General features: G+C 36.5%; 2 protein-coding genes across 4 annotated transcripts in view; both read right to left on the bottom strand.

The window, feature by feature from the left end:
- Positions 1 to 8,552, bottom strand: LOC143722484 (zinc-binding protein A33-like). Of its 3 annotated transcripts, XR_013196908.1 has the most exons (8): positions 7,972 to 8,449; positions 7,808 to 7,903; positions 7,486 to 7,716; positions 7,295 to 7,317; positions 7,089 to 7,210; positions 5,915 to 6,476; positions 5,466 to 5,524; positions 1 to 280 (listed from the first exon to the last, which is right to left on the bottom strand). XR_013196908.1 is itself a non-coding variant. In XM_077213871.1 (6 exons), the coding sequence occupies exons 1-6, from the start codon at positions 8,359 to 8,361 to the stop codon at positions 5,917 to 5,919; spliced, it is 1,422 nt and encodes a 473-aa protein (XP_077069986.1). In that variant the 5' UTR covers positions 8,362 to 8,552; the 3' UTR covers positions 5,572 to 5,916. The 3 variants fall into 3 exon arrangements, 2 of the variants coding, with proteins under 2 accessions (XP_077069986.1, XP_077069997.1); XM_077213871.1 differs by lacking the exons at positions 1 to 280; positions 5,466 to 5,524 and having other exon boundaries at positions 5,572 to 6,476; positions 7,972 to 8,552; XM_077213882.1 differs by lacking the exons at positions 1 to 280; positions 5,466 to 5,524; positions 7,808 to 7,903 and having other exon boundaries at positions 5,572 to 6,476; positions 7,972 to 8,439.
- Positions 8,553 to 11,232: 2,680 nt separating this feature from the next.
- The window catches only part of itga8 (integrin, alpha 8), a 93,830-nt gene continuing 79,895 nt past the window's right edge, over positions 11,233 to 25,167 (bottom strand). The window contains exons 23-30 of the mRNA XM_077213974.1: positions 22,599 to 22,679; positions 21,957 to 22,062; positions 20,556 to 20,714; positions 19,087 to 19,200; positions 17,434 to 17,547; positions 15,751 to 15,852; positions 15,018 to 15,140; positions 11,233 to 12,869 (exon numbers count right to left, since the gene is read on the bottom strand). Of these exons, the coding sequence (XP_077070089.1) occupies positions 12,780 to 12,869; positions 15,018 to 15,140; positions 15,751 to 15,852; positions 17,434 to 17,547; positions 19,087 to 19,200; positions 20,556 to 20,714; positions 21,957 to 22,062; positions 22,599 to 22,679 (889 nt within the window). The 3' untranslated portion in view covers positions 11,233 to 12,779. The remainder of the gene's footprint in view (positions 12,870 to 15,017; positions 15,141 to 15,750; positions 15,853 to 17,433; positions 17,548 to 19,086; positions 19,201 to 20,555; positions 20,715 to 21,956; positions 22,063 to 22,598; positions 22,680 to 25,167) is intronic.

Here is a 25,167-nt window from a genome sequence, read left to right as displayed (position 1 = left end):
AACATTTAAACAATTTAATACTAAAATAAAACAAATACAAAAACAAAAGGATCCGCCAGAAGCCCCTCATGGACGACTGCTGGCTACGGAAAAGGGAAATAAAACTCAACATAAAATCAGGCCTGTTCCTCTCTCGATCTTCAGCGTCGTCGCTCCTCCTTTTATGCTTCCACTCCTCCGTGAGAGATGTGAGACCGGTGCGTCTCACAGGTGACGTTCATTATCACTCACGCCACCGGCCTCGCGCCATTCTCTCACGTCCTGCTCGCCACACTTAGGCCTCGTTCACACTGCAGGGGCTTAATGCTCAATTCCGCTTCCCTTCCATTGACTGGTCTCAGCATCGTCCGCCATAGTTGTTGTTTATCTTCTCATTCTCGCCTACTTCAACGCAGAATTATGACGTTTGTCGCAAATCAATGCCGTGCGGGTCGGATACATGTGACCTGGCCGTTCAGATTGAAGTCGCATTTCAAAAGATCGGATACATATCGGATTTGGACCACATACCCAAGTGTATGGCAAGCCGTTTTAGCTTAAATTGTACCCAGCTTTACTCGTCGTAATTGCATTTTTACTAGTAAGAATTTAATTAGAGAGCTCTATAATTCAATTCTTACTAGTAGCAATTACAATTAGAGAGCTCTCTAATTCAATTCTTACTAGTAAAATACAATTAGAGAGCTCTCTAATTAATTGATTACTAGTAAGAATTACAATTGCAGCTCTCTAATTCAATTCGTACTAGTAACAATTACAATTAGAGAGCTCTACAAATGAATTTTTACTAGTCATATGTCTCCATTGACTTCCATTCATTTTTAATTACAGAGCTCTCTAATTGAATGCTACTAGTAAGAATTACAATTAGAGAGCTCTACAATTGAATTGTTACTAGTAAGAATTACAATTAGAGAGCTCTCTAATTGAATTGTTACTAGTAAGAATTTAATTAGAGAGCTCTCTAATCCAATTATGTCTAGTAAACAATTACAATTAGAGAGCTCTCTAATTCAATTCTTACTAGTAAGAATGCAATTACAGAGCTCTCTAATTGAATTGTTACTAGTAAAATATGGCAAGCCGTTTTAGCTTAAATTGTACACAGCCTTACTCGTCGTAATTACGTTTTTACTAGTAAGAATTCAATTAGAGAGCTCTACAATTCAATTCTTACTAGTAACAATTACAATTAGAGAGCTCTCTAATTCAATTCTTACTAGTAACAATTACGATTAGAGAGCTCTCTAATTCGATTTTTACTAGTAAGAATGTAATTGCGGAGCTCTTTAATTCAATTACAGAGCTCTGCAATTGCATTCTTACTAGTAATATAGTAATATATATATATATTGCATTCGGCTACTGTTACATTATGAAGACTGTAACTAGGGTGACCAGACGTCACGAAAAATTCGGGACAAACCCGAAATCTATGCTGTTGCCCAGTCCGGCCCTAATTATCCCGCAAATTATATGGGATAAGCAGTGGCGTAACTTTGCTTTGAAAAGTGGTGGGGACACCGCACAACTCGTTTTGCTATTTGTTTATTTAATTAATAACCGAATTTACTAGGGGACTGAGTTCACTCTTAAAAATAAAGGTTCCAAAATAGGGGTCATAGAAGAACCATTTTGGTTCCCAAAAAACCTTTTAGTGAATCGTTCTAAAAAAAAACATTTTTTGAGATGATTTGGCCGATCATTCCACCTAGTGTCAGTTCAGAAATTCAAAAGTAAATTTTTTATTAACTTTGAGAAAGGTTTGTGTAAGATAATTAATAATTCTGTTAAATTTAATGTAATGGTTCTTTATCTCCATCATTGACTCCATAAAGAACCATTTTGTTCAACAAAAGTTTATTTATAGTGGAAAAAGGTTCTTTAGATTATTAATATGTTCAAAAAATGGTTCTTTTTAGAACGATTCACTAAAAGGTTTTTTGGGAACCAAAATTAGTGTTCAGAGTTGGAAATACACTTAATTTTCACTTTGATGTAGGCCTACACACATGCATGTATCACATTCACAAATATGTCTATAAGCAAAACGTAACATTCACAACACATCTTTGGTACCATTAGCCTAATAAATATATCAAAATACGCAAGATCAATATATACGCCAGATGAATAAACATGAGGCACGATTATCATAATGAGATGGCACTGAATAGTGAGCTCTCTTTTCCAATTATTACTAGTAAGAATTACAATTAGAGAGCTCTACAATTGAATTGTTACTAGTAACAATTACAATTAGAGAGCTCTCTAGTTCAATTTTTACTAGTAAGAATGCAATTAGAGAGCTCTCTAATTGTAATTCTTACTAGTAACAATTCAATTGTAGAGCTCTCTAATTGAATTAAAGAGCTCTGCAATCACATTCTTACTAGTAAGAATTGAATTAGAGAGCTCTCTAATGCAATTGTTACTAGTAAGAATTACAATTAGAGAGCTCTCTAATCCAATTCTTACTAGTAACAACTCAATTGCAGAGCTCTTTAATTAAATTAGAGAGCTCTCTAATTGAATTGTTACTAGTAAGAATGCAATTGCAGAGCTCTCTAATTTAATTACAGAGCTCTGCAATTATACATATCTTTAATTTGTTTTTTTACTAGGAAGAATTGAATTAGAGAGCTCTGTAATTGCATTCTTACTAGTAACAATTGAATTAGAGAGCTCTCTAATTGGAATTCTTACTAGTAAGAATTGGATTAGAGTAGGGCTGCAACAACTAATCGATAAAATCGATTATAATCGATTATGAAAATCGTTGTCAACGAATGTCATTATCGATTAGTTGGTCTGCTTACGTCACGGGGAGCGTTTACTGGTACGCACACACACGCAAGGTCTCTCTCCAACAGGCGCTCTGCCGAGCGCGCGCGCTACACGGTTTGGAGGTTTGGAGCTGCTTGCGCGCTCTAGATTTCGGGAGTTTGAACTAATTCGCGGGCATCAGGGAGCAGCAATCAATATGCGGGAGACTCCCGGACTTCCGGGATCTTGGGATGTCTGTATTTTGTCTCGAGCATCAGGTTGCGCAATCAGTTCGCTCGCAACGTAAGTGATGGATTAAAATAGCGGTACCGCAGAAATAGGTTAAATTAAAACGGTCTTTACAAAGCGAAGCACTAAATATAAAGGCAGTTAATAACAGCAGCAGTAAAATATTGTTTTTTAGTCACTGTACTCAGTGGTTTTCAGCGAATGCTTGTGCACTAATGCATAATTTCTCCTGTCCTTTACTCAAGCCTGTTAGCTTGCTGGGTAACGTTACCTCCATTCCGTTCTCTTTTTATAGCATTTGTCTACTAAGTTTTAATTGTTTTTCAAACGCGATCTACTGCGGCTCTACGTTCACACAATTGTTTTCAGTCTTTCTATATTTATTTAATCAGTTTATCCTTATATTATTCTTTTATATATTATATATAATATATATTATATTCTTTATCCTCATATTCCTTATATATAATTAATTTTAAATAAAAATTAAATGAATTATATATTTTAGATGTTTTTAGTTTGTTTTTAGTTCAGATATTCACATCTGAACAACATGTTTGTGTAAATTTGTTTTAACAAAAATTGTGTTAAAACATAATATGTTGGATATCATTTTTTTAACAATAATCATGTTTGTCAACTTGCCATCAGCAATTATCATTAAAAACAATGCAAATATTGATATTAGTAAAACTCAATGTGTGGCTTTTGCACTTTTTAAAGTACACTTTTACACATAAATACCCTGATTTACGGTTTTATTTAGTCATAATAAAAAAAAATCGAATTTAATTTCTATCCGATTAATCTATTAATCGAAAAAATAATCGTCCGATTAATCGATTATCAAAATAATCGTTAGTTGCAGCCCTAGATTAGAGAGCTCTCTAATCGAATTGTTACTAGTAAGAATGCAATTACAGAGCTCTCTAATCGAATTGTTACTAGTAAGAATACAATTACAGAGCTCTCTAATTGTAATTCTTACTAGTAACAATTCAGTTATAGAGCTCTGTAATTAAAAATGAATGGAAGTCAATGGAGACATATGACTAGTAAAAATTCATTTGTAGAGCTCTCTAATTGTAATTGTTACTAGTAAGAATTGAATTAGAGAGCTCTGCAATTGTAATTCTTACTAGTAATAATTGAATTAGAGAGCTCTCCAATTGTATTTTTACTAGTAAGAATTGAATTAGAGAGCTCTCTAATTGTAATTGTTACTAGTAAGAATTGAATTGTAGAGCTCTCCAATTGAATTCTTACTAGTAAAAATGTAATTACGACGAGTAAGGCTGTGTACAATTTAAGCTAAAACGGCTTGCCATACTCTAATTGTAATTCTTACTAGTAACAATTGCATTAGAGAGCTCTCTAATTGAATTCTTACTAGTAAGAATGCAATTGCAGAGCTCTGTAATTGAATTAAAGAGCTCTGCAATTACATTCTTACTAGTAAAAATCGAATTAGAGAGCTCTCTAATCGTAATTGTTACTAGTAAGAATTGAATTAGAGAGTTCTCTAATTGTAATTGTTACTAGTAAGAATTGAATTGTAGAGCTCTCTAATTGAATTCTTACTAGTAAAAACGTAATTACGACGAGTAAGGCTGTGTACAATTTAAGCTAAAACGGCTTGCCATATTAAAGAGCTCTCTAATTGTAATTGCTACTAGTAAGAATTGAATTGTAAAGCTCTCTAATTTGAATTCTTACCAGTAAAAATGCAATTACGATGAGTAAGGCTGGGTACAATTAAGCTAAAACGGCTTGCCATAGTTACGATGAGTAATGCTGGGTACAATTTAAGCTAAAACGGCTTGCCATACTATGGAGACATATGACTAGTAAAAATTCATTTGTAGAGCTCTCTAATTGGAATTGTTACTAGTAAGAATTGAATTAGAGAGCTCTGCAATTGTAATTCTCACTAGTAATAATTTAATAAGAGAGCTCTCCAATTGTATTTTCACTAGTAAGAATTGAATTAGAGAGCTCTCTAATTGTAATTGCTACTAGTAAGAATTGAATTGTAGAGCTCTCTAACTGAATTCCTACTAGTAAGAATTGCATTAAAGAGCTCTCTAATTGAATTAAAGAGCTCTGCAATTGCATTCTTACTAGTAAGAACTGAATTAGAGAGCTCTCTAAATCAGTGTTCACTAGTAATAATTTCATTAAAGAGCTCTCTAATTGTAATTGCTACTAGTAAGAATTGAATTGTAAAGCTCTCTAATTGAATTCTTACCAGTAAAAATGCAATTACGATTAGTAAGGCTGGGTACAATTTAAGCTAAAACGGCTTGCCATACAAGTGGCCTGGGTCGCATTTGAAAAGATCGGATCTGTGTCGTTCAGACTGTCATGAAAAGATCAGATACAGGTCACATAGGGCCAAAAAAATCGGAATTTGGTCGTTTCAGCCTGCAGTGTGAACACAGCCAAAGTACGATATTTAATCAAACTGTATAGAACGGTTGTCTTTCTGGGAGCCATTTGCTTTCTCTCACTAGCATGCAAACAAGAGAGACAAGATGCATTAAACAATGATAAAGCTCATGGTGAACTCTATACTTTATTTGTATGTAGCAATCGACACTTTTTTCAAAGGAAACCAAATTAACTTCTCAAACTCTTACTGTACCTTAAGTTACCAAAAGATTGAGCATTACAGATCAGCATAGAACAGTTTAACTAAATTTAAATGGATGTCATTCAAGTTTACTTGAAGACAGAACACACAAGAACACCGAGTGTCAACATTTGCTAAGATAAATCACTAGTCAGTTTGCCTACTGTCTGCAATATACAAAGTAAACAAGACTGACTGCAAACTGACTAGACAGCATCCCAAAAGATAACCATACCAAAACAAACTTCCAAACAAATTTTATATTACCTTTAATTACAGGTCTTTACCACAGGCACAATCCTCAGAGGAGAGACGCTGCACATATTGCAGAAGAATGGAAAGACCTTCTCCATGAAATCAGTCATGAATGTGTAAAAGACAGTATCGCTGAGAGGATCTGAGAATGAAAGCAATCCTTCATCCAAATCGAGCTTCACTCTCACTCGCTCTGTTTTCACACACCCAAGCAAAGGGATGCATGACTTCTGAGGAGCCTTCAGACTGAGCGTGTTGCCGTCATAGCCGATGCACCAGACCTCGCTGGGCAGACTGGTGGCTCCTTTTCTCTGGACAGACTCTGTAGTGACTCCCAGCATCCAGAAGGTGCTGTCTCCCACATCCACATCCCAAATGTGTGTCCCTGAGGAATAGCCCACAGAGCCCAGAACACAGGGAAACCTATCAAATCTCTCCGGGTTAGTGGGAAGCTGCTTCCTCTGCACACCAGCCACGTCTTCCTCTTCAAACTCATCTTCGTCCCTCAAGCTTGTCAAATCTTTAGACAGTATAAGTTGAGAGTTAGCGGTGTTGGGATCAAGCACCACAGGAGCTAAAAAATAGATTATTGCAAAGATGTTGCTTTATTAATGTACTTAATGATACTTGAGAAAAAATGAACACAACTGATTATTAATATTTGAAAAAACTTGTCTGCCAAATCATAGTCATGTGGTCCAACAGGAAAAAAACAAAAACAAACAGGAAATGATACAACTGACCCTCATGACTGTGCGTCAATGTCAATCTTTTTTCTTTCTTTTTTGACTTTTTACACAACGCAAGTTTAGGTCATGTTATAAAATGTCATGTATAACTCCCCAAAATTTAATGATATTTATGAACTACTAATTTTTGTCAATTTTTTTGTTCTTGAAAAATGTATTAAAAACGTTTAACAATTAAGATTTAAGGTGTAAGGAAAATATATTATTTTTCACTGTTACATCACATGACAAATTACATTTTTCCAAAAATGATATAAAAGAGAAATATGAAATAAGAAACCAACATAATACAAAGAGTACATTTCTAACGTGTTTTAAACTATTTTTTTCCATTAACCCCAAGATGTAGCAAATAAATTCTTGTTGACAAGTTTCACCGGAGTAAAGCTTTATATTGTTCATGGAAAAAAGTGTCAATGTTTTACAAATCAACTCACAGTAACTCATTTCAGTAAGTCTTATTTTTGACCACACTGTGAACTTCAAATTGCCAAGGTATTGTGCGGTATCAATCAGCCCTCCTTGAACTGGGTCTGGATCCTGGTTCATGTCCTGGGCTCTGGAAGCACATTCAGAAGTCAGACTCAGCTCTACTGTTTAACTACAATACTGGGAGAGGTGAAGGAGAAGAAGGCCTGCTCACCTCTTCATCATGTCCTTGAATTTCTATTGAAAATGTAGGAAATATAAAAAGTTAATGAAGACAGCATACACTAAATTGTTTTTACCATTTTTCTCTCAGGTTATTGTCCTGCTGTACCTTTTAAAATCATGCAGTGGGAGAACAGAGTAAACAATACAAAACAAGCAGAGAATAAATAATTAGGAACAAACCTGAAGGAACTGGATGTCCCCACTGTCCAAATTACCTCTAAAATCTTTTATTAGTCCGGACAGAGATAATATTTCGGCATTCCTCTTCTCAATTTTGTCTTCCAAGAGCTGTTTTTTCTGTTTTTTTTCCTCGTTCAGTGCAGCAAGCATGGCTATTTCTTCATCATACAGAAGCTGGTGAAGACGCTCAAAGTCCTCTCTCATGATACCCTTTGTGTGGCAGACCTGGTGCTGAACACCAAACACACATACAAAAACATGTTATATGTCATAGAATTCTCAGTAACAATCATAATAAATTAGACTAACAAATCAGACTTACACATATGTGCTCAGCCTGGTGAGCATATTCAAAGTTGGCATGTTGTATCATCTCCAGTTTTCTATTCAAGAGACTAAGTTCTCTCCGAAAAGGTCTCTAAAATTAAGAGATTGTTTATCAGAAAACTACATGGCAAAAATGGATTAAGGTTACTAAACATGTACCTTTCGTTCCTCAGCGAGCTCGCTAACAGGGCGGCACGTGTGTGTTTTGTGTTCGAGTGACTCTCTGCAAACCAAGCACACGAGCTGTTCATCATGCAGACAGAACAGACTCAGTCTCTCCCGGTGAATCTCGCACAGCTCCTCTGGAAGGCCCCGGTAAACCAGGAAAGCTTGGCATAAGTTTTTCAGTGCCAGGTTAACGGGAGGGTTCTTGTTGGTGGTTCTTTTTCTGCACATCGGACATTCTCTTGACCCTTTGGTCGTCCAGTACTGTTGGGTACAGTCTCTGCACAGACTGTGGCCGCACTGAAGCAACACGGGATCTTTGAAAATATCACGACAAACAGGGCACGTAAAATCCTCTTCAATAAAGGGACGTTTCGACGCCATCTCTGCCACTATGCGCTAATACGCAAATAAACATTTGTTTTTGTTTCGTTTCGTCAAACTTCAAAACCAAAAGGAGTTATCCCCCCCCAATAAATGCCCCGCCCCAAAACCGAATAAAGATTTCGTTGGCCATGTCAATCATTGTACAACAGAATATACACGGGTTTCTTGTATACAAACAATACCGGATGCGCGCGCATCCAGGGGGCAAAAAAACGCTATATGCCGAGTTCTGTAAAAGAACATTGTAATTAACGTAGATTTCGCATTGTTTGTAATTTCTTGTTGACTCAATAATAAACTACAATTTCAGAGTTGGATCTGTTTGTTTGTGTTTCATATTAATATAACATTATGTAAAACGTCCAACTGTTTACGAATCAAAATCCGGAAATACTGTGATGCATGAATGAATTATCATGTTAGACTAAGTTAGTAATGTATAGAGCCCGAATTTGCTTTTATATAAGTTAATCCTGTTTACGTTACTTACTTTACGACCTGCAACATATAATGACTGCACACATATAACGTTACTTTACTGTAAATCAAAGATTTGACGATGGATTATGTGGGAAGTAGTAGCTACCTCCGACCGTGGCGATTATATTAAAAAACTTACTCTCAGCAATGGTGAGATCTTGCCGGATCCCTACGCAATACCTGACGATCTTTGGATTGTGGATGACAAGAAGTGGCCAGCAATTGTATGGCCTGATATATATATATATATATATATATATATATATATATATATATATATATATATATATATATATATATATATATATATATATATATAATTGTCTAATTCAGACACCAAGTGTGTATACAAGAGAAATGATAAGAGCGTACAAATCCCTTGATGCATACAACTACGTGCTATGTGGTCATGTGCAGCTCGTCAAATACTTTGATGCTGCACCGGATTTTCGCGTGTTGAGGTCAGATGTGCTCCCTAGTCAAAGGCAAGGCATTAAAGCCTGATGCCTGGGTGTATGTCCATAAGGGCCTTGCTTACATCCTTACGGCTAACTGCAAATGCATGGCAGTACGTCTATCAAAATGTATCTGTCATCAGAAACCCTTTACTCCGGTACGAAGACCACAGTTCTTCACTGCCCCCTGGCTGCGTGCGCAAGCAGTGATGACGTCGCCGAGAAATCCATGTTTACATATGAAGTGAAGAAACCCGAAACATATATGACCATAAACAAAAATGACTAAAATAAGAACACGAATCAAACAGAGAACAGTCAGATTACTCCTCTCTAGTTAAATGTTTCTAGTTACATTTCCAACTTCGCATCTGAATTGTCTGCCTTCTAAGGTTGTAAGCTCTGCTATTTTTTTTAACCAATTATAAGAACAAAGAGCAGTTTAAGGATGACTCGCATATTAATTTAGCTATTTATCTGACTCCAAAATAATTAACTCTTTCCTCGCCATTGACGGACATTTCAGTCTTTCCATGTTTCCAACGGTAGGGGGCGCTATCTTCTGAAATATCTAAATATCCTGATCAAAAGACGTGATGAAGAAGCAGATGCATACAAAATAACGTGATCATCAACATTAAACCTGATACACACAAGAAAGTTTCTCGTGAGCAGTGAGCACGTGAAAGTCTGTATATTTTTATTTTATATATTTTCTTATTTTGTATATTTTCTCGTGAGCATGTGAAAATCCATTCTCCCTTTAGGGGCTCCGTACTTTCTTGTATGTTCAGATACACATAAAAAAAAATATTCTGGCATAAAAAAAAAAATTCTTAAAAAAAAGAAAATTCTTTAAAAAAAACACTGGCAGGGAGAGTTAAGACCTCTTACTCTTTAAAGGTAAATGTCTTTCTAAACCACTAGATAATGAAAGTTACATACACACTTTAGCTTTCACCTTTATCAGTGCCGGTCAAGGAAAGATTCTCAAAGCCTTTAAAGCAGGCAAAGTTAATTAGCTAAGTGTTTAAAACTTTACTTTTTACAAACTTAGCTGTAACAAGGCGAGGCTGTAAAAGCACCAGTGTGCGGGAGTGGTAGGGTCAAAGCCTTTTCCCAGATCAACAGTTACCTTTCCTTTTATAAACATGAGTGGGACACTAACACCAAAACCAGCTGATAGGAAACCAAAAGATATGGTAAATGGGTGGTGATCAAGAGGGGGAGATGTAGGCTACATTATCACATCTTCCTCAATGCATGTTTAAGCAACATCAGGGGTTCTCAACTCTGGCCATTGAGATCCACTTTCCTGCAGAGTTTTGCTCCAACCATAAAACACTGCTGACAGAGCTAATCAAAGTTTGCAGGCTTACTAGAAAGGTACAGGCAGTTTGACCAAGGTTGGAGCTAAACCCTGTCGGAAAAAAAATAAACACTAGTAGATAAATAGTACGTAGTGGAAAGCACTTGTGCCCTGTGAAGCAAATCGTACAGATGTGTCAGTAAACGACTGTGCCTGGAGTGTCAACCAGCAAACTGATGAATCCCTTGCTCTAGATAGGCATCAGTATATTGTGATGATGGAGGCCATTGTGCTACGTTTAATTGGTGATGCCCAAGTATGGTAACCCATACTTGGAATTTGACCTCTGCATTTGACCCATCCAAGTAAGTGCACACACTAGGGGCAGAGTAGTGAGTGGTGAACACACTGCACACTGTAAACGTGGATACACACACCCGGAGCAGTGGGCAGCCTTGAGTGGCGCCTGGGGAGCGATTGGGGGTTAGGTGCCTTGCTCAAGGACACCTCAGTCATATTCCTGCTGGTACTGGAATCGAACCAGCAACCTTTGGGTCACCAGTCCAACTCTGTTACCATGACTGCCAAAGAACAAATAATGCAACAATTTAAATACATAAAGAATAGTTTCAAATTTCATTTTAATTTCAGATCTGTGTAAAATAGACAGGTGCACATCACAATACATTATTCATGGACTGAAATATTGATCATATCCTTCCACAGGAGAGAACATAACGAGATGTGGTTTTGTCATGATTAATAATACAGTTCTTGTATTATCAGTCCATATGAATTGAAATACACTTGTGGGCACTGATTTGAGGTTAAAAAAAATAAAATAATAATAATAAAATCCATATAAAACTTTGTCATTAACATGCTCTGAATGCAACATGTTAGAGCAGCAGTAAAAAAAACAAAACATGCATTTCCAACAGATAAAATAAATGCCTTCTTCATCTAACATTATCTAGCTATATGCATTTAGAGACCTTTAGTTTGAAAAAGAAATATTCATGTCAGCCTGACAAATACGTATTTTAACTTTATATACAAAACAACCTGAACCTCAGGTTTTAAACATTTTGGAGCCAGTGTACACACAAATGATCAACTCAAAATGTCCCATTATTGCACATGTAATTTATATCTATTAATTCCCCCTCCCCATCTTTGTACTTACTGAGCAATTATTTTACAAGCTTCAATATGTAATCAGTACAATCATTGACAAGGCGTGTAGACATATGAGGCTTTGCTGTGGATCTACATTGTGGGCCGATGCAATGCACCAGCTCTATATGAATAAAGATTCTAGTCAGTCACAGATCGCAGATTTTACCACTACACCTTTATCATTATCAATAAGCCGCATTCTTATCTTACCTGTTTCTTTTTAATGACAATCCACAATGTACTGTACTGTTGGTGACAAATGATTTGTATACTGTACAATAAACTTTGTATACAGTACTGTATGTGACATTTAATTTCTTTAAACATTCTGTAAAAAATGGCCATATTTAAAACACTGCAAGACTGCTCTAGTAATAATCATAAACAGTTTTAGCATCTCTCTGCTGTAAACATGAAACATGGATGCCAACACTTTAAACTGTTTGGTGTCATATATTTAAATATGAAACAAAATAAATATCAGAAAATGACTTAAAAGAAGGGTGGATCTGTATTTAGCTGCAGTGTGTATGTGGCCTATGTGAAGTGTATTGTGGAATGATCCAGATCTTGTGCTGAGAAGTTCCATTGATAATGTTAAATAAAAGATTTCTCAGAAGTAATCACTGCGTTTCATCGTAACCTAACAGGAAGTCGATGGAGTTGATCAAACAGTGAGATCTTAATGTTTGGTATTGTATTGGCCAGCCTCTAGTCTAGAACTGGCAATGTGGCTCTTTGGATACTGTGGATATTGCAGCTCTATCAAGAGTTCTTGATCTTCTGCCATTTTAAATAAAGCTTTATGAGAGTTTCCAAGTGGTACCGTGGCCCAGCTCACAGATCGCAGTCCAGTGTGGCAGCTGTAGTTTATTTAGAGGCTTGGATCTGTAGTCTTCTACAAAGATACTGAAACCTTCGAACACAGCTCCTCCACTGTCTTCATGGAGAATCATCCCATGGCCTCTTTATCCTTCTCATCTGCTCTGCTCTCACGCATCTGTGGATTTTTCTGCGGTCAGCTGCTCGCGGTCTGACACGTCGTCATCTTTGGGTGGCCGTGCCCGATCGAAAAAGCCACACTGAAGAACCAGAGCAGGTGGGATGAGGCGGGTGGGGAAAAGAAAAAAAAGAACAGAGGATGAGAATGTGATCCCTGGGATAACAGTCATTATTCCTTTCTTCCAATGTTTTGTCTGCTAAAACACTTGCACAGATGTGCTCTTAAGGCTGAAGGACAATGACCCATTTAAGACCAGAGACTCAGAGGACTGCAATCAGTGGAGATCAAGTACATAGATCTATTTATGGATATGCTGATTAAACCGATATCATTTCCTTTAAAATTAGAAACAATTTGTTATAAGCAGCAGGGCAGTAATCATAAGTAGACAAAAGTAGACAAAGCTTTGACCACGCACAGTCGCACACACACACGTTCCACAGTTTGGGATCGGTACTATTAAACTGCATTAAATTTGAAAAATATGTTATCACTTATATATATACAGTATACAGTATATGATATATAATTTTTTATGTGATTTTCTATATATAGATAAAATCACAAATGGCTCAATGCCCAACTGCAACAACATTCCCCCCTTTCTCTCCTTTATCTGTTAATCTGACAATTTAATTTAAAGGATGTATATTTATATATACATATTTATATAATTTTATATATATAGTGTACGTATACATTTTAATTTAAAAATGTTGATTTTGATCAATTTCATTAACACTTTGTCAAAAACAAATTTCACCACAAGAGGGGGCAATTACATTGTATCTCAGTAGGATGCATCTAATTTTTCTTCAAATCCATTATAAGTGACACTATCTGTATTATAAGATGTATAATAGCCTGTTAAATGGCCTCTGCTGCTCTAAAAAAACCTCTCAGCATCCGATTGACATTTCCTCTTGTGCAGCCACGCACACTCGTCACTCTTCAGCGTGTTTAATGCATGTGTGTGTGTTTGTGCATGTTGGCCAATTAGGGCATGTCTCCTCCATAGGGACCCAATCAAGTGCCTGAGAACAGCCCTGTAGACAAAACACTGATAAAATCATAAATGGCTCATTAATCCCCAACTGCAACAGCATTCCCCCCTCCCTCTCCTTTATCTGTTAATCTGATTTGCCAATTTTCATCAAGCTCTTCAATGTTCCCCATACCTCTTTTCACATCACTTCCTCTAACCCCCTTTTCCACTTCCTCCACACTCTTTCTCTCACTCTATCTCTAACAGCCATCTCTTTTTCTACCCCCTGTAGTTCCTTTGTTTTGCTATTTCACTGAAGCAGAGACGCAGTAACAGACGGATTTTGCTGTTCATGAAGACTTGAAGACTAATGCCAACATGAGCATGTATTTCCTGTCAACCAGGATTAACAGGAAAAAAAAACTAAGTGCAGTTACATACAGTCATATGTTCTTAATTGAAATGCTATAGCTAAATGAAACAATCACAACAAAGAAGCCTGTTTCACACTACCATTCAAAAGTTTGGGGTTGATAAGATTTTTTTGTTTTTGAAAGAACACATGTCCATACTGTTATGCTCACCAAGGCTGAATTTATTTGATTAAAAAACCCCAGCAAAAACAATAATATTGCGAGATGTTATTATAATTTAAAAGAACTGTTTTCTATTTGAATATATTTTTTAAATGTAATTTATTCCTTTGATTGTAAAGCTGAATTTTCAGCATCAATACTCCAGTCTTCAGTGTCACATGATCCTTCAGAAATCATTCTAATATGCCGATTTGACGATCAAAAAACATTTGTTGAAAACATTTGTGCTGCTTAATATTTTTGTTGAAACAGTGATGCGTTTTTTCATGAATTTTTGATGAAAATAAAATTCAAAAGAACAGCATTTAAAATTCTATTTGAATTAGAAATCTTTAACATTATAGATGTTTTTATCATCATTTTTGATCAATTTAATATCCTTGCTGAATAAAAGTATTAATTTCTTTCAAAACATCAACAACAAAAAATCTTGTGACTGATGATCACAGTATTTATAACAGCATCATGTGTAGAGCCAAAGAAGCAGAATATAAGTCTCTCTCTCTCTCTCTCTCTCTCTCTCTCTCTCTCTCTCTCTCTCTCTCTCTCTCTCTCTCTCTCTCTCTCTCTCTCTCTCTCTCTCTCTCTCTCTCTCTCTTTCTCTCTGTGTGTGTGTGTGTATGTGTGTTTGTTATGGCTAACCTACCTTCCACATTGCTAGGCTAAGTATAGCCAGCACCAGCAGTCCCAGCAGTATAGCCAAAATGATTACCCACAGGGGAATGGCAAAGGAAACGTCAGGAATGGCCCAAACCACAAATGTGCCAATCTTAAAAACACAGGCGCACAAACACAGAGGTCATTAATATTTTACTACTACTGATGTAGCTTTGATATTAGCACACATAAATCAGGTTGACAGCTTATAATCTCCCATCTCTTTCTCTCTTTTTACACTAAATGTAATAGAAGCTCCTTATGAATGTTTTGTTTATTCTTAATATTTAGTTATATTTCTTTATAACAGTTTTATACATTACAAAGAGAAGAAAGTAGGGGTGTTATGATTTGATTATAGCACTCAGCTATGATGCACTAATGCAGTTTATACACACAAAGAGCCGTTTCAGACTTTCAGTACCATAGTATTATATGGTACTTAAAAATACTTAGAAGAGTTCTGACATGTCCCATGTTATTCTTAGAAATAGGAAAAACTGTCAGACGGCAAAAATACAAATGTCAAGAGACTCCCATGCTTCAAGCTACTCTTCCTTTCTTATCAAACATCACCTTCCTTATCAAAGCTAAACAAACTGAGCTTGTAGGCATTTAGTGAGAATCCTTTTCTTCTCTTGCACTAATCCACTTTCTCCTTTTCCTCTGTTGTTTTCTACTTTCTTTAATCCACACCCACACAAACACTCTAGATTACTCACTGATTTGCTCTGGTGTGGCAGTGTATCAGCTTTGATCCGATAAGGCATGGCCGTCACTTGAAAGGACACTGTGGAGTTTAGCGTGTAGTGGTCATTCCGTCTCTGCCAGAGGAAAGCAATGGATTAGCATAAATACAACACACATTGAACCATCTCAGAGCGAGCGGGACAGAGGCTGGCCCCTCGCCGAAGAGGAAAATGTCAGATTAACATTAACAGAACGCACATGGAGGGTGTCTGACAGGGCGCTGAGTTGTAATAGGTTCAGCATGGATGAGGCTTTACGAGAAGCAGTGGTCAAAAGAGCAGCAAAACAAAACTTAAAGCACTTCCTTCAAACTAGGATCACTCACACACATGCAAAGAGCACTACTGTCCTGCAGACACACCAGCGTACGTGCTCTCGTACACGTGTCTGGTTTCTGTGGATGTTCCTCTGAAGATGAGATGAAAGCATTTTGTTCTGACGATGTCAGGGTTTATGGCGTCACATGACTTAGGTGTCTAATTAGACTGGTGATGTCATCTCCTGTGTCACCAGCTGAACATCTGAGGTTGAGTTAAACATTTGGTCGTATTCAGAGAGGAAGGGTGGCCATGAACATCATGTTAAAGGGATAGTTCACCGAAAATGAACATTCTGTCATCATTTACTCATCCTCATGCGGTTGCAAACCTGTATGAGTTTCTTTCTTTGGAATGAAAAAACTTTCATTGTATTAACAAACAAACAAACAAACAAAGCCGTCTGTTATATTTCACAGAAGTAAGTCATGCAAGTTTGGAATGACATGAGGGTGAGTGAACTGTACCGTTAAAACCCTACACTGTTCTTACACTTCACTGTCTGCACTCCCATTGGTAGTCGCCGAATTATGTTATTGTGCATTTGCATGAAAGTTGAACTCTGCTCAACTCGTTTGCATCAGCCACGGTCGCTCATGTCACCTCAAATAGCCAACGCTCATTGAAAATGAATTACTGCCGGTCAGTTTGTTGCTGCAAATCACAGTCAGTGTAAACACAGTTTAATAGGAGCCTTTGATCATAAAATGATTTAAGAAGTGAAAATCACCAGCTGGACTTTACAGGAATACTGTGAAGATAACATCTAAAAACACTGTGACAGTTTGTGAATGTTTAAACACTTCAGTAGATTCCATGCTGCATCCTTCTCTGTGATGACATACACTGTGTCCCTGCTGAAAAGATCGGCAGATGTTGTGCTTTCGGATGCTGGTTTTCCAAGCAGGTTTCTTAAAGGGATAGTTCACCTAAAAATGTAAATTCTGTCATCACTTACTTCCCCTCATGCTATTCCAAGCTGTATGCCTTTTTTTTCTTCCGAACGGAAAATAACATATTTTGAAGGTTTTTTTTTTTGTCAATATGCGTTGAAAGTTAATGGGGCTCAATGTTGTTTTGGACCCACTGACTTTCATTGTTCGACCCTGTATGCATTTCTTCTGCGGAACACAAAAGAAGATATTTCGAAGAATGTTGGCAAGCAAAAACATTAGAGCCCAGTGTCTAATTATCTGTATAAAAAAATGATATTTCTCAAAATATTTTTTTATGTCATACAGAAGAAAGTCAAGTTTTTCAATTTAATTTTTGAGAGAACTATTTCTTTAACTATGGTAACCTAGAATAAATGAAAGTATATTTGTGTGATAAAAGTACCTGTAAGAAGGTGTGAGCCCAGAGACGGGATCTGAACTTGATCACAGCGCTTCGCCCTCGATCCAAACGATCCACGACACACTCCACCATTAGGCAGTTGATATTAGAGCAGTTCTAGAGAAAAAGTAGAGAAGGTCTTTCACATTAATAGTCTTTTCCTGTTTGTGGAGGCAGTATGTACAGTGACTTCAAAAGTTTGAGAACATCTAAACAATTTTGAAACACTTAGGCCACATCCACACGAAGCCAGAGCTTTTCCTATCCAAACTTTTTTCCCCCTCGTTCTAAAAAACTATTCCTCACACACAACGTAGTCTCAAGAAATATCTGCGTACACACGAAACCACTGTAACGGCTCAAAATGATGTAGTATACATGCCAGACCAGTATGTGGCGCTGTAATTCTGCCACAGCGATCCACTAAAAACGGAGAAGAAGAATGGGAGCATGGGCATAAACCTTGTTGTGCTGAATACAATAATAACAGGGTCAGTAGGTTCTTTTTTTTTTTACCAATAACTTTATTGAACAATATAAACAACCATATATGGATTGGTAAAAAATATGAAATGTCTTAATCATACAACAGACAAGCATCATAGCATAAGAAAATATAAATAAATAAAGAAGTAAAATAAAGAAATAAAATAAAAATACATTCAAGTAAATAATAAAGAAAGAAATAAAAGAGGCTCAGTAAATTCTGCAGCACGAAAACGAACATGTAGTCCGCAGTTGTTGTTGCCGTTACGTGACGTAGCGGTGTCTGACTAGGCCAGGGTCTACATGTGGGGTGATGACATCATCGTTTCACAAAATATACAGATTGGCTGTACACACAAAAACGCAAGGGTGTCGTTTTTAGATTTATCCACTCTGGGTTCCGGTAAAAAAAAAAAAAAGGTTTCAGGCTCCTAAACCGTCTGGACGAAATTTTTACGTATACAGCTTAATGCGTCTCCTTAAAGGCCTTAAGTTGAATTGAAAAATGTTTAATTTTATGTCTTTCACTCAAATTCTTCTGCTGATAATACAATTTGTAATAATAACAAAGTGTCAAATGAGAAAAATGTAAAATATAGGCATTTTCACCTCATTGTACCTCTGCTGATGTGCTGTCTGTTTTAAAAGCCTCACATTTGATTTTGAGTGATTTTATTGGTCACATTTAAAGAGTTGAGTGATGGTGTGTATGTAAGTAGTATCAATGCCAACTGTTTGTGTACGTGCATAGGACATGACCTCTGCCCTGTCTTATCACATTGCCTAAGGTGTGATGGACTAAGATTATCAAAACCACCTGGTCTACACACACACACACACACACACACACACACACACACACACACACACACACACACACACACACACACACACACACACACACACACACACACACACACACACACACACACACACACTAAAGAGACATTTCGAGAGAGCAAGACAATAAGCATAATATCAATGACCTGTTATGAGATTTACAGGTGAACTCACCCTTTGAGGTTAGCACAGGTCTCCATAACACACGTCTAGTTCAACATAAGAATCTATCCATCACATCTATCAGAGTGTTCCCACAGGGAGTGCAGCCATATGCTTCAGGAGGTTTGTGAGAGTGTTTGTGGTTCTGGTGGGAGTGTATGTGTGTACCAGTGTCTTGCTGCTGTAGCTCTGGGCTGTAGAAACAGATCGTCTATGGCGAGTCGGACCGCTGCTGTTCCTCAGAAAGCCCAGTAATTCTGGAGTGTCCTGAAGAGTGGAGGTCTAAGCATGCAAGAGAAAGATGTGAGAGGAATTGAAAAATTAATATTAACGTAATGTGTGTAGGACAAAACGGTTACATTAATAAAGCAATTTTATTTGTATCTTAGTATTTCTTAATATTTTGGAATCAGCTATTATTTTAATATTTTCAGTCTTCACTTAAATATTTGTTAAATTTAAGTAATTTTTTTATGTGCATTTATTATTATATATAAAAAAGAATATATATATATATATATATATATATATATATATATATATATATATATATATATATATATATATATATATTTGTGTTGAGCTTTTATGAAAATTAAATAATTTAATTTAAATAAAAATTTGATTATTATTCCTGTTTTAGTTTCAGTAATTTTAGCACTTCAACTGAAACTTATTTCAGTAATTTGCCAAAGCAAAATTTCTAATTTTCATTAAGTTTTTTCCACCTAGTATTTATTCTCTCTCTATCAACATTTGTCATGTTATCTGTACACATTTTTGTCATAATATCCTTATAAACCTGAAGACAAACATTTTCAATTTAATTGAACTTTATTTATATACCACTTTTCAAAATAAATATTGTTCCAACACAGTTTTAAGCACTGAATGATTTCTGAATGCATGTCGTAGGAAGGAAAGATAAACATAATAAATATTTTCTATTGCTATCATTTTATTTATACAATTATTGTATACATAGTTATACATGAAGTTAGTATTTTAGATTAAAATGTTAAAATAATAATAGAAAGATAAGTCAGTCACTTATATTATATAATGTAGTTGTCACTGTGTGAATGTGGTCAGAGAGTCAGACACAGAGTTCTGGGCCAAAACTCTTTTAAGCATAATTCTCTCCTCTAAAGTTCACAGGAAAAGAGCTCTAATATCAGTCCAGGTGGTTAAAATTCTAAACTCAGCATGAACGCAGATCAGTTACAAGGCACAGAGACTTCATGAGGACGTTGTGACGCTTCATCATGACTGCACATGAAATCTGAACAGCGATAATGAAGTACAGTCAAAAGAGCAGAGGGGTCAGAATTAGTCCAACTCTCTCTGATCAAAAACAAGCAGGCCTTAGCAGTCACAGTTTTACATTTATTTTAGGCTCATTAGTAAAAGCACAGAAATCTGAGATTTATGACAGCTAGGGACACAGGCAAGAGAGAGATTTGCAATGCAGATTGAGAGAAACGTTCATTCAGATAACTGGCTCTGTGTATGAGGAAAGATTCTGTCAGTGGGACGAGTTAAAAATTGTGGATGTAGACTCTTTCTTCTGAAGCTGGCTCTCTTTAGGAAGGACACCCTCAGGGAGGAAAAGGATAGAGTGATAAGTGTGAGTTTACCTCTAGCTCCAGTGGGTTGAGGGAACCGTTGACGCTGCAGTGTACAGGTCCGTCAGTGATGATCTGAAGGGCATAGAGGAGGTGTTCCTCACGGAACTGACTGGGCCAGCCCACCTCCAACACCGTCCTGCTTATTGAACTTGGACCCTTATTATGTAACTGGGAAAAAGAAGAGAGAAACAAAAAGAGATTAGCAACAAACTTAAAAATATACATTTAAATCTATTCAAAAATATTAAAATAGTTATGGCTGATACCATTATATATTTCCAATTTTTTTAAAGGTTATAGCCGATAACCAATAAATACACATACTATGTAGTGTAAATGAATTAAAAATGAAACTCACTTCAAGTGATTTTAGGAATCACAACATTATAATGTACAGTATGTAAAGTGGAATTTAAGTATTATATTTAACAGTGTTATTAATTTACAAGTGTTTTTTTAAATAACTTTAATTGGGTGATGGAATGATACAACATAGGAAATGAGCATGAACAATTAAATGTCCAATATCCTAAAAACATTTAGAGTTAATAAAACATTAAGTTACAATGTTTCTTCCAAAATACTACTTCCAAAATTGTACTTCCAAAATTGTACTAAAGTGAAAAACTATGGTAAATTTCCACAAGGGGTGCTGTTGATGCCCGATACATTTAATGCGAATCATCATATTTTTATTTAATATGGAAGAATATACAAGAATTGATAAACATTAAATCAAGCACTCTGGACTAGCATTAGCGGTTGAACTAAACATGGCAGAAGCTGCTTCTAACACAAACCATCTGTACAGCGTCTGGCCAACATTACAGGCAATTAAAAAATTAATAGCTGCAGGACAGATGGCGTTTAGTGAGGCCCTCTCATAGAAAAAAGAGGTCAGGAGTCTCCACAAAAACAAACAACAAATAAATAACTTTACAGAAGTTGGCTTTTGCTAGCTGAATGCACTATGCTACGCTCCATGGGGAAAGTTTATTGTGGTTTATTTTTTATAATAGATTAGTGTTTAGTTTTATTGTTGGAGAGAGTTAAAACAGTAACATTGAGTCACAAAGTTAAACTTTCTTTCGTATAAATATGGATTAAATTCACTCACACTCTGTGTTAAAGATAAGATCGCTGTACATCAGCTGTGATTAGTTGTGGCATGCTTGTATGTCTACTTTCTACGTCCTGTATGCGTGTGTGTGTATGCGAGTGTATTTATTAAACATGGTTACAACTGATCTGGCTCCTATTGATCACAACAAAGTTTTGAATGTTTGCTGGCCAATCAATAGAGCACATTAATCCTAATAATTTTATAATCTATCTCTTCTTCTATTCCTGGGTCTGAGGCTCTCCATGTTTACCCAGTATGTTTTGTTTTAGTGTCTGTTTATTCTGTACCTCATATATGTGTTGGACCTGAGGGCCGACGTCATCCTCTCTCACAGGTTTCTCTTTGGGTTCCCATCGAGGGAAAGGCAAAACAACCTGAGCTGGGTGAGACACTCTGAGGAAAACAGAGAGGAGATTCAAGCAGGTTGAATAAAATGCAAACAAATTATCATGTACAGTGTAAAAAAATATTTTCCAATAAACACCATTCAAATTTCAAACCCGTTTTAATTTTGCAGTGTGGCAGATATCCAAGTTAAACAGGTTGACTGAGGGAAAGTAAGAGATTTATTGGCTAATACATCATAGAAACAGATGTTAGTCTTATTTTCTATCATATGCCTTATTTATCCTTCACTTTGACCTTATGGCAAGAAAATATTTTAAATGAACAGAAATCTTTAATCAATACGGGCCTGGTCTCCAGATCTCTCTGAACAGGCAATTGGATTTTTAAAAATTATTATTATTAAAATTAGACTCTAAAAAATGCTAGGTTGTTTCAACCCATGTTTGGGTCAAACATGGACAAACCCAACCATTGGTTTAAAATTGACCCAAACATGGGTTGAAACAACCCAGCATTTTATTCCAGTGCGCTCATTTTCTGCTCAGTGAGAGAGAAAGAGACAGATAAAAAGAGATACTTACCCTCTGATCTCCACCTGTGCTCTCGCCGCAATGCTCAGAGTCAAATTCACTGGGACGCTTCTTGCGTTGTCCTTATTAGAGCTGTTCAGAGAAACAAACAAATTGAATGTTTATTTGAAACAACATTCTTTACACTACATTATCATGGTTCTTATCAAGCACTATGAGACAGTAAGGCTCTTCTGTAGAAGGTCTCAGTGAACTGGCCACAGTGTCTCAGACTACTGAACAGTTCCATGTGTGAGCCTGAGGCAGGGAACATCTGTGTTCTGAGAATGTATCTGTCCTTTGAGGGTGCGAGGACGAGAGGACGAAAAGGGAACAATACTGTTTTCATCTGAGTGTGTCGCTGTCCTAGAGTTCCCCGAGTCAACTGTCTCGTCGGTCATTCTACTGTGAAAACCACAGAATCTCCACCAGCCACACACACACACACACACACACACACCAGTACACTAGATGACACTCTGTCTCATTTCATATATCACAACAATGAACGCAAATATTATACAAAAGGAATTTCACCTGGAATGGAAGCTAAGAAGTCAAAGGAGAGGATGTATGCATAGAAAAAATCATAAAAAGTCTGACAGTTGTAACTTTGATCTTGTGGAATAACTTGGTCACAAAAACTATATATTTACTATATGCTATAAAACTCATTGGGCCCTATTTTAACGATCTGAAATGCAAGTGTCAAAGCGCAAAGCACAAGTAACTTTGTGGGCGGATCCCGGCGCTGTTGCTATTTTCCCGGCGGGATAAATGCCTCTTGCTCCTGGCGCAAATCTAAAAGGGGTTGGTCTGAAGTAGCTTCATTATTCATAGGTGTGGTTTGGGCGTAACGGGAAACAAACCAATTAGAGCTTTATATCACATTCCCTTTAAGAGCATGATGAACGAGGTGCGCTTGTTCCATGACGCAATACTATTATAACGGCGCATTTACAAGGCGCGCTTCAGAATCGGTTCACAGCCGAGGAGATCGATGTTCTCGTCAGGGCCGTAAAAGAAAGAGAAGTGACATTGGGGATGGGACAAACCCACCCAAATTAGCTTCGGTTAAACATGCATATAATAATTTGGGTAAATGTGTAAGCTTTATGCCTATTTTCCCCATCGTCATGGACACAACAATGATTTCCCTCATGTTTTAATATTTTTCCTTATAATAATGTATGATTTGCAAAAAGTTAAATGCATCTGTGTAGATGAGAGAATCATCTACAGTGTATGCGCGTTGTTCACACTCTGTATTATGGCCAAGCATGCGCGCTTAAAATAGCATCTGAATGTACGCGCAACGCGCCATTGACTTTAGACTAGGTTTTTTCTGGTCAGTGGCGCAATTGTTTATTGGACAGCAAAATAGCTTGAGGGAAAGTTTGCGCCGGAACACGCCTCCTCTTTGCGCTGAACCGCCCCGGGGAGCGCAAGTGTATTTCTTAGTTAACCGACGTGTGTCTGTGGAGGGAAACGTCCGCTTTGCGCGGGTGCAAAATAGGAATGATACTTGCGTCAGTGTACAAAGTCATTTGCGCCGGGTGCAAGATAGCGCCCACTGTGTGACTGAAAAGAACAAGGAGACGAGAGAATCTTAGAAGCCTTGTAAGATTTTGTTTCATTCATTCAGGTCTTATTAAATACTAAACCCATGAGTCAAGAAATGTAATAACTTCATTCCAGCACCTACATTTCCATCCGGAGAGAATCAGAATCCAACCAACATAACATAAAAAGTAGGAAAAGAATAACATAAAGTATATAGTTTAAATTATATATTACAGGTTTTGGCTCAGAAATTAACTTTTATTCAGCAAGGAGCATTAAAATGTTCTAAAGTGACTAAATTATATGTGTATTAGTAAAAACATTTATGATGTTACAAAATGCATTATAATGTTAGAATTTTTTTTTTTAGTAAAAAATTTATCACGGTTTCCACAAATATATTTAACAGCTGTTTTCAACATTGATAATAAGAAGAAATTTTTAATGCTTAAGCATCAAATCAGCATATTAGACTGATTTCTAAAGGATCATGTGAAACTCAAGACTGAAAATTAAGTTTTACCATAAATATTGCAACAACAAAAAAAAGTCCATGAATATATTTTACTTTATTGTTGATCATATAAATGCACCTTGGTGGGCATAAGAAAGTTCTTTCAAAAACTTTTACAAATCTTACAGAAAGCAAACCTTTGAATAGCAGTGTAATTTGAACTTTGAATAATTAATAATTACATAACTTGAATTACTTTTAAAAGTAAAGAAACAAACCAACCATCAGAGCCATATATCATACACACATACATTTAAAAGGCTTGAAAGACAAAACATATTTTTTTGTTGTTGCTGCATGACACCTGGCTCTCTGTATCTGTAGTTTTCCCTCCCTCTTCTCTGTCTTTCACTCTTGTTCTGTCTCAAGGTGAAAAATCAGAGTGGGCAGAGGAACATGTGGCTAACATTAGTCACCAGAAAATTTCTCTATTCTCTAGAGACACACATACCGAAACAGATAAGACACACCACAAAAGCATTCATACAGCACACACACTTAAGT

This window comes from Siphateles boraxobius, unplaced genomic scaffold (genome assembly GCF_051911475.1).
Source record: "Siphateles boraxobius isolate OS27281-9 unplaced genomic scaffold, OSU_SipBor_1 12, whole genome shotgun sequence".
NCBI classification, from domain to species: domain Eukaryota; kingdom Metazoa; phylum Chordata; class Actinopteri; order Cypriniformes; family Leuciscidae; genus Siphateles; species Siphateles boraxobius.
This window is presented reverse-complemented; position numbering and strand designations above follow the sequence as displayed.

Bases quoted from the DNA above. Each gene is read 5' to 3' on its own strand.
- LOC143722484 (XM_077213871.1), bottom strand. From the start codon at position 8,361: ATGGCGTCGAAACGTCCCTTTATTGAAGAGGATTTTACGTGCCCTGTT. The intron at 7,717-7,807 runs GTAAGTCTGATT...TTTGGTGTTCAG, and splicing joins ACCAGGCTGAGCACATATGT to CACCAGGTCTGCCACACAAA. The intron at 7,211-7,294 runs GTGAGCAGGCCT...ATGTGCTTCCAG, and splicing joins TTCAAGGACATGATGAAGAG to AGCCCAGGACATGAACCAGG.